The sequence below is a fragment of the Sardina pilchardus genome, chromosome 2 (assembly GCF_963854185.1).
Source record: "Sardina pilchardus chromosome 2, fSarPil1.1, whole genome shotgun sequence".
In the NCBI taxonomy this organism is placed as follows: domain Eukaryota; kingdom Metazoa; phylum Chordata; class Actinopteri; order Clupeiformes; family Clupeidae; genus Sardina; species Sardina pilchardus.
Genome location: NC_084995.1, coordinates 38,794,896 through 38,804,895, shown reverse-complemented (window position 1 = coordinate 38,804,895; position 10,000 = coordinate 38,794,896). Strand labels below are relative to the sequence as shown.

Genomic DNA, 10,000 nt, shown 5'->3' with positions numbered 1-10,000 from the left:
TTCCTTTGGCTCTGAATCTTAATCAGGTTTCGATCTAACAACTCAAGTGATGACCGGATGTCTCTCTGACCACATAAACTAATATTATTTCAGTTGGTTTTGATAAAACAATGTTAGCACATTCCCAAAATACTACCTACTTGTAGGTTTTTTTTTTTTTTTTTTTTAAGAAATCCAGTCTCACTGCATTATTGGCTGGTTTATCAGCTTTGTACACTGTCAAACCTGAACATCCATACTCCAGGTAATAAAGGTAAAGCCCTTACATAAGACCAATCTGTCTCTGTAGCTGTCACAGCTGATAACCCATTCATCTGCCGTATCTCCACTCACTCAACACGCAAGTCAACGTAACAGATTGTCTACCTACAACCTAAATGGCTGTGTGTGTAACGGCACAGATTGTCTACCTACCTAAACCGTAAAAGGTGGTGTGCGTGTGTGCTTGTGTGTGTGTGTGCGTGTGCGTGTGCGTGTGCGTGTGTGTGTGTGTGTGCGTGTGTGTGTGTGTGTGTGTGTGTGTTATTCTCATGTCTCACTTGCTGGCCAGGTCAATGCTGAGAGGGTTGGGGGGTGGAACGATGAGGCACACGGAGGGAATCAGCATGTCCAGTCCTCCTGGCCCGGTCACCTGCCACTTGCTGCGCTGGGAGTTGTCCTTCAGGATGGCATCGTTTCCTTTCAGAATGCCCTTCTGTTGAGCACACGGGCACGGGCCACAACACATCAGCCAGCACAAAATAATAATAATAATAATAAAAAGTATTATAGTAATAATAAAAAAATATTCTCTATTAAGTGAAAACTGCATAGGAAGGAATGCATACCCTGAGTGTGTCATGTGTGAGTATGTGTGTGTGTGTGTGTGTGTGTGTGTGTGTGCGTGTGTTTGTGTGTGTATGAGACTTTGTAAGTATGCATGTCTGCCTGACCTGGTCCTGTTTGAAGTCGCAGAGAGCCTCCACAATGACTTGGCCGCTGAGCTTGTCCACTGGGTTGCGGGGCTTCAGGCGGACGATGTTCTTGGATTTGTTGACCAATGTCTGCACTTGCCTCTTGTGTTCCATGAGCATCTCTTTCTCTTTCTGTGGATCACACATGCTTGCGTCAGAGAGATTGCAATGGGCTGATCACACTGAATCAACTGTCAAAAGGGCCAACACCAAACTACACTTTCTGAGCAGGCTGAGAAGGTCTGGTGTGCCTGCACCAGATTTGGTGACCATCTACAGTATGTTGGCTTTATCCAGCCCACTCTAGAGTACTGTACGCCACTCCAGCTTGGCATGAAAGCCTGACTCAAGCAATGACTGAAAAGATTGAGCGCACTGTATACAGTATCATTGGTAGAGCACACACCAATTACAAACATGCAGTGCATGTCAGTTACAAACCCTCCAGGACAGAAGAAGACAGTTATGCAGAGACTTTGCACGCAACTTGCTTGCCTCCCCTTTTCCCCCACTTGTGAGCAAACATCTAAGCAGTCAACTACTCGACAACAGGCACAATTGTAACCTCCCCACGCCAGAAAAGAGATTATATTAGCCTATAGACAGTCTTCAATCCCAAACCTGACTTAACTTCTAAATGGGACACGAAGTTTTAAAAACATTGTAACTTTACGTATTTTACGTATGTATTTTATCTTATTTATCTTATTTTATAATTATGTTTATTTGATTTTATACATATAACAGAAATTGCTTATACCAGTACAGACATATCTTGTTAGACATATCAATATACAGTCCTACTGGCAAGGCATTCACATGTGAGTATTAAACCTTAACTTAAGTTAACAATACACACAGCCACATTGCAACAATGGAATATGTGAGAGGAGAATTGACAAGCCTAGGCAGGAATTGACGCATTTTACAGAGTCGCTTCTAGAGATCCTTATTCAGATAGCAGAGAGCAATAACGAAGATGAAAAAAAGAGTATACACACACAGATATGTGAAATCTTTGTAACTTTTGTAACAGTACTACTGCACATAGATGAACCCTGGTTCTCCAGGTTTACATGATCATTCAATAACGCACCTCCAGATTGGATAGCAGTTCGGAGAGGTTCTCCAAGGGGGTGGATTTGTCGCAGGTGAATTTTTTACGGATGTTGTCATGCTCCTTCTGAAGCTTGGTGTAGGTCTCACTGGCCTCTTTGAAGAACTGAAGAAGGGAGAGAAATGTCAGTTAGATGGTTTATAGCTCAAGCTGCACATTCTGCACATACTAGGTCAGTAAAATCACAGAAACACACTGAAGTCTGGTCTACTTCTTATCGCATCAGGTTGCGCATAGACTTTACGAGCGAAAAGTGACTTTTCTCCTCCATGGCATGGACAGCACTAACACAGACAGATGCAAACACTACATTTACACCAAGGGATCTGGAAAATGCGTTCACACAAAGAGTCCTGCAGAAATATGTTCCATTTCATGGGAGGAGAGGGAGGACCTGGAGTGTGAATAATACAAAACTCTTGATGTCTGTTTCCTGTACATGGATTAAGCCTAATCCTAGAGTAATCTCTCATTTTCAATGGGGATCTTCATTGAATTCTCTTACAGTCAAGGACAAGGCTTAATTCATCAATGGGAAACTGGTGCACGGTGTACAGCAGGGTGTCTTCTCAGGATTAAAGACATGTCCATACTGGCCGAGGAGGAAGTACTCACCTGGCTGTAGGCTGCGTTCTCTTTCAGGTGGACATGGATGCACTTGGTGATCTGCAGGAGCCAGCTCCACTGAGTTTGCAGGGTGTCCATGTAAGCCTAAGAAAGAAAGATAGATACAGTAGATAGATAAATATATAGATAAATAGGTAGGTAGTAGGTAGGTAGATGGATAGATTGTATGGATAGATTTCCATGATGGAACAACAAATAAACAAGATAAACATAGACAAACAGCACGGGTTCTCGCAGAGCTATGAAGAACAGGAAATATCCTTGAAACATGCAAATATAATGCATACAAGATTTGCATTTGCTAGCATCGGGGTTTTCCAAAGTAGACTTTCCAAGTCGAACTTCCAAGGGCCTAATCAATTAATGGTATCAAAGAGACTATATAATACTAGATGGCGACTAGACAAATCTGTGGTAAGTCGTTTTATAAAAAATATATTAAGTGCAACAACCAATCGTAATGTTTAAGTATGACAGAATGTCTAATAAGGTGCCCAGTGTTACCATGTTTTTAACACTTTGACTTTATGTGCCCTTAAAATGGTCAACAAAAATGTACCAATCTGGGAATACAGATGCACAGAATAAACAAAGCAATATAAGAAGTAGGAAAGACTGAAAGAAACAAAGAAGAAATAACATGGTGAGGAGGCATAGAGGGAGTATTTTCCATGTCAATCTTTTACAACGCCACCACACACACTGTAGCTTTAAGTGTCTGTCACTGTCCTCAACCAGTATGGTACCAATTAACCAAATATAGAGAATGGCTCAAACAAGTCTGACCTGATCTCTGGTCAAAAGACTCTGACTCTAGCACAAGAAAAGTAAACATTTCCCACAGCCCAATGTTGAGACAAACTTGAAGCTGAGGTTCAAGAATGAGAGATCAGATCACCTCTATCTTATCGGAGGCCGGGTGGTGGTTTTTCAGTAGGATGTCCACTTTCTGCTTCAGCTTGTTCAAGTCCTTCTCTTTCACCTCCAGGTCACTCATGAGTTTCTAGGGAGAGACAACAGGGGCAAAGATGCATTTCTCTGTATTTGTTGTCAGAGAGAATCAAAACATTTCTAATTGCTAGTATTAGCCCCTTTCACATTCACCGAATTTAACGCTAAATCAGCCGAATTTAACGTTAAGGCTGTTCCTTTCACATTGACGACACGGGGTGGGGAGTCAACCCGCCTCGGCAATCCAATCCGTCTCGGGGGGTAGTATCAGAGCCGAGCCGTGTTGAATATAGGCGCGTTCAAGTTGGCTGCGCAGCACAAAAACTGCGCAGCACAAGATGCACGTGGTTAAAAATCTGTCCACGATGGTCTAGATGGGTGTGTTTTCGACTCGGCAGTCGATATCACATGGCCTCAACTTATCGCGGGAGCAAGGCGTGGCCAGGCGGCTGCTCCGCAAAAGAGCAGCCGGTCTGGAGGTACTGCGGAGAGCAGCGGAGCCTAGACCCTGCCTTCATGACGTCAGGTCTTTGCCCTAATCGGCTTTTACATCCCTGACGTATGTGCAGGTGTTTAGATGCCTCCTCATATCCACAAGGGTCCGTGCGGGTCCGTGCCTCGTGATTCGTCACATGGTCAAGTCTAGCCAAGTCTACACTACGGGAAGTAGAGAGTGTACAACTTCATAGCAACGTTTGTATCCCCTCCCCTGCTGCCACCGGCAGCTCTCGTTGCTGCAAAAGGTCATTTGGAGTTGAACTTGAACACGGCTTATGAAAGGAACAGAGGTCAACCCGCTATTAGGGGTGTGTGACTGATGACGTATTTAGCCAGGCAGGAGGTTAAAATACAGGAAACACACAAGAGACTAGGATAACTTTAGCTGCTGTGTCCATATAGCTGCTATGTGTGTCCAACAATCACGTTTTTTATGCTGAGAGTGCCCTGAACCTCCTTTTCTCAGCACTTCGGTCAAGTGTTTATTGTTGCTAGGTTACCAAAACCGTCTGCTGCCAGCAGCACGTCTTTCTAGAAAGTTTGCCTAATGATAGCTAACTAGCCAACGAGCTAACTGTCAGAGCAGAAGTTGTTCAGGACTCAGCACACTGAAATATGACTTCGACAGACAAAAGGACCTCATTTGGCATTCAAATAACATAATAAGTGGCCCGCCATCATTTGGAAGCAAAACCACGTAGAACTAAGTTCACTTGTCTCACCTTGTCTTGTTATCTGCCATCCTACTGGTAATAATGTGCATTCAACATAAACAAGTTTGTATGCGCTCTAATGCCGAAAGCCAACAAGCTTCATATCCTACTTTTTCTATGGGGCTGTGGAATTGCCAATCTGCAGTGAACAAAGCTAATTTCATTCCTGCTCTGGCCTCACAGCTATCACTTCAGTTGGTTGCGCTTACAGAGACATGGATTAGGCCAGAAAATACTGCTACACCTGCAGCGTTGTCGACCAATTATGCTTTCTCGCATACCTGTCGCTCCTCTGGTAGAGGAGGCGGGGCAGGCTTTCTGATCTCTGATGACTGGAGGTTTACTCAGTTGCTGCCGACTCAAAACCACTGCTCATTTGAATATCATGCCATCATGATAACTGAACCATACAAATTGTACTTGGTGGTTATCTATCGGCCTCCTGGACAGCTTGGCAACTTTGTGAATGAGTTGGACATTCTACTGTCTGCTATTCCAATGGATACGTGCCCTCTGTTGATCCTTGGAGATTTTAATATTCACTTGGACAATTCCTCTTCAGTTGACTTCCTGTCCTTACTCTCCTCATTTAGTATCACACGTGTTCACAGTCCTCCTACTCACAAGGCTGGTAAGGATCTTGATATGATTCTGCTACGTAACTGTACTGCAGACAACGTTTGGGTTAATCCTCTACATGTATCAGATCATTACTTCATTAGATTCTCTGTGCGTCTCCTTGATAACCCTACAGTTCCTGCTCCGACGATGTCATGCCGACGGAACCTCAGAAGCCTCTCAAGTGAACATTTTGCAACATTAGTAACTTCTGCTCTACCTATTCCGAGTTCATTCTCATCACTTGAGGTTAATGACGCTACAGAGACTCTTTGCTCTACACTGGCATCCTGTCTGAATGTAGCATGTCCTCTTTCCACAAGACCCACTCGTTCTAAACCTCGCCATCCATGGCTGACAAACAGTATACGCTCAGTTCGCAAGGAACTTAGAGCTGCTGAAAGGAAATGGCATAAATCTGGAGATAGAAATGATCTTAGTAAATACCAGTCTATGCTTTCATCTTTTTCATCCACTGTCACACTTGCAAAAAGAACATACTATCAGAGTAAGATTGAGAACGCCACTGACAGCAGAAAACTTTTTTCTACATTCAAGTCTCTTCTCAATCCTCCACCACCGCCAGCAGCTTCTTCACTGTCAGCAGATGACTTTGCAACATTTTTCACTGAGAAAGTTGCTAAGATAAGTGCTCAGTTTGATGACCCTGTAAGAAGGACTCTGCCTGGTGTTAGCATGATGCCATCATTGGACTTTTTCTCTCCTCTTGATGAGGAAGCGGTCTCTCAACTGCTTCAGCGAAGCCGTCCAACCACATGCCCTTTGGATCCTGTCCCGTCTACTCTCCTGCAGTCTATAGCACCCGCTATTATACCGGCAGTCACACATGTATTTAATACTTCACTCAGTTCTGGAATAGTTCCTTCTTCTTTTAAACAGGCAAGAATTACACCTTTGCTGAAGAAAAGTACACTTAATTCAACTGATGTGAAGAACTACAGACCTGTCTCCCTTCTTCCTTTCTTGTCAAAGGTTTTGGAGAAAGTGGTCTTCAAGCAAATGTGTGACTTCCTCTATCAGAATAACCTACTAGACCCTATGCAGTCTGGTTTCAAGAGTGGTCATTCTACTGAAACTGCTCTTCTATCTGTGACTGAAGCATTGAGAGTAGCTAAGTCCTCTGCTCAGTCATCAGTGTTAATTCTGTTAGATTTATCTGCAGCCTTTGATACGGTTAATCATGACATTCTCCTTTCTACACTATATGAACTGGGAATTTCTGGGAAAGCTCTTGACTGGTTCAAATCTTACCTTAAAGGGCGTTCTTTTAGCGTGTCTTGGCAGGGACAGATATCAAAGTCTCATGACCTCACTACAGGAGTCCCTCAAGGATCAGTATTAGGGCCCCTCCTCTTCTCTATTTACACCACTTCTTTAGGTGGGATTATTCGCTCTCATGGATTTGAATATCATTGCTATGCGGACGACACTCAACTTTTCCTATCCTTCCCACCTGAGGACTCTAGTGTTTCCCATCGGATCTCTGCATGCCTGAAGGATATTTCAATCTGGATGAAGGATCAGCACCTTCAGCTTAATCTTTCCAAAACTGAGCTCTTGGTGTTTCCAGCAAAAACAGCCATTCCCCAACAGATGAACATCCAGCTTGATTCATCCTCATTGACTCCAACTAGATCGGCACGTAACTTGGGTGTCATAATTGATGACCAACTTACTTTCTCTGAGCATGTTGCCTCAATTGCAAAGTCATGTCGGTATACCCTGTACAACATTAGGAAGATCAGACCTTATCTGACACAAGATTCCACTCAGCTTCTTGTACAGGCAATGGTTATCTCCAAGCTGGACTACTGTAATTCCCTGTTAGCTGGCCTACCTGCTTGCGTATTAAGACCACTACAGTTGATTCAGAATGCTGCAGCACGACTGGTCTTCAATCAGCCAAAGAGGACACATGTAACCCCTCTCCTAGTTACTCTCCACTGGCTCCCTATAGTAGCCAGAATTAAATTTAAATCTCTCACTCTGGCCTATAGGACACTGACTGGATCTGCTCCTAGCTACTTCAGTTCTTTGATGAAGATGTACATTCCCAACCGCCCTTTGCGATCTTCTGAGGAGCGTCTGTTATGTCGACAAACCATACATGCTAGGTCAATCTGTAGATCCTATTCTTCAGTGGTTCCGTGTTGGTGGAATGAGTTGCCCAGTGCTCTCCGTTCAAGCAACAGTTTTGGATCTTTTAAGAGGGGTCTTAAGGCATATTTGTTTAATATGCACTTAGTCTTTTGAGTGTTTGTTATGTGTTATGGTTTGTATAATAGTTTTGTTTTGTTATAATTTGTCCATTGTTAAAATTTTTACATTTATTCTGCTATTGTCCTTAAATTTAGCCATACCTTGCTATAGTTATTGTTATTAGATAATTAACTGAGTGACTTATTTGATTGCTTTTGTCATTTCATTGTTTTATTTCTCATTAGATTAGTGCTTAAATGATTGTTGTATTGATAATATTGCTATTCTCCCTTTTTTGTAATTGTTCACTGTTATTTAATTTGTATTGCTATTTTGTATGTCGCTTTGGACAAAGGCGTCTGCTAAATAACCATAGCCATAGCCATAGCCATAGCCATAGCCATAGCCATAACTAGCATGACAGTTGTGTTTATCAGTTTATCTCCGAGGTCCAAGGCATGCTTAACGTCATTGTTCACTCCCAAATTGCGTGTGACGTGCTGCTAGGCAACGCCTCCCTCCCATAACTCGCCTCTGAAACCGGCTTCAGACAACCCCGGGACCAGAACACGTCTACCTTTCACATTGCGAAATCCCCTGAACCCGCTATTTATTAAACGCTAATGTATCGTTTCTGAATGTGAAAGGGGCTATTGCTACCACTCAGCTTCCTGAGCCAAAGCAAGACCCTTGAAAAGGAGAAAATGACTATGAATAACCCTGAATATAATAAAGCTGATTTACCGTCAGTACATACAACCTTGTTATCTCTTCTGTATCCAACAAGTTAAACAGACACTACAATTAAAGTGCACATACTACTTCTAAACCTACATTTGACAAGTATATTCCAACATGCCTTCCCATTTGAAACTGCAAGCAAACACTGTGTAAGGTCACTTACAGAGTAGCTTTCCTGTTTTCTGGGAATGTAGACGTCGATGTTCTTGTCGCCCCAGTCGAACACCAGCTCTTCCTCCTCGCGCTCGTTCACCCACATGATGGCTCTGGAGATCTCCTCGATGATGCCCTGCAGCTCTCTCAGCTGAGCCGTGCGGCTGAAGGACATTTTCTAACGGAGCCCGACATATTTTAAAAAGGAGTGGGAGAGGGCAGGTCAGTTCAGTGGTGCTCTTCAAATACCAACAATCAGTCAAAATAACACATTTGTTCACTAGTTTGCTCATTGGATTGCTTAGACTGAGTGCAGAGAATTTAGCGAGCTTGGCTTGGTACTGTACTGTAGCTGGCCATGGTCCTGGGATGCCAATCACATGCCAGTGATGTCCGTTAACACTTCTTATGGATCAGAGCTTAGAGCTAATAGTGAAATGGGGGAGCAGGGGAGGAGGTGGGAGTCTTTGCAACTCCAGCATGACATAAAGGGCAGTAAGGGGGTTTTTATTCCCTATGAACTGATGGCTGATGGCTGATGACTGATGGCTGCCAAACAACCCTAACTTCACTCCCGAACTTTGTATAGAAACATCATCCAATGCATTAAAACGTTTCCTTAGCATCTAACTTCTACTGTCTAACTTGAGGGAACATGGCTTCCATTCTCTCACCTGTAAACTGTCCCATTCTTGGTCCAGAGCATGAAGGCCAGCTTTATCTCCTTTGTGCGTCTGAGAAAGAAATAATGACTCACTTAGTCATACAAGATTTAGACAGTCTCTCTGTCTATTTGTGTGTGTGTGTGTGTGTGTGTGTGTGTGTGTGTGTGTGTGTGGACAATTGACTCACCAGCTCGCTACGTGCTCTGTCCACCTCAATGCTCTGCTGCAGGGAGCTGTGGTGCTTGCCGTGCTTCACTATCTGCTGCTCAATAGCCTCCGCATCTTCACCGAACGGAGCCTTCTCGATCAGCCGCTGGGAAACACACGGGACAGTGAGACTGTTAGCCACTGGCCTCGAGTCACAGATCTACGTTCATTGCTTCAATGACAGTTAAAGCTAAAGCACAACTCCTGTGTTTGTCCAATTCCTTCCCCGTGCGTTCTCATGTACTCATTAATTAGTTTAGCCTAGCCCTTCAGAGACGTTTGCCAGCATGACGACTGTGGCGGGTCTTACACCGCGCCCTGTTTGGTGCTTTCTCTGCAGGTGAGATGGTGATGATTAGGTGCGTCTGATTGACGAGAGTATAAAACTCCTCTTCGATCACACCAGTCGGGGCTGCTTCCTCCTCCCGCCATTTGGCTCCCTCTTATATTTGTTAGACCTACCCCTAGACCGACTTTGCATGCCATTCTTGGTTCCATCCTTTCATTATACTGCCTCGCCCTACACCAATTTATCTT

The 10,000-nt window shown here is 43.7% G+C and overlaps 1 protein-coding gene across 2 annotated transcripts in view; it reads right to left on the bottom strand.

Moving 5' to 3' along the window:
- The window catches only part of dspa (desmoplakin a), a 26,825-nt gene that overhangs the window by 11,921 nt on the left and 4,904 nt on the right, over positions 1–10,000 (bottom strand). For both annotated transcript variants that reach the window (XM_062530348.1, XM_062530349.1), the window contains exons 5-12: positions 9,444–9,569; positions 9,266–9,325; positions 8,602–8,769; positions 3,596–3,700; positions 2,686–2,781; positions 2,050–2,175; positions 933–1,085; positions 540–694 (exon numbers count right to left, since the gene is read on the bottom strand). In XM_062530348.1, coding sequence (XP_062386332.1) covers positions 540–694; positions 933–1,085; positions 2,050–2,175; positions 2,686–2,781; positions 3,596–3,700; positions 8,602–8,769; positions 9,266–9,325; positions 9,444–9,569 — 989 coding nt within the window. The remainder of the gene's footprint in view (positions 1–539; positions 695–932; positions 1,086–2,049; positions 2,176–2,685; positions 2,782–3,595; positions 3,701–8,601; positions 8,770–9,265; positions 9,326–9,443; positions 9,570–10,000) is intronic.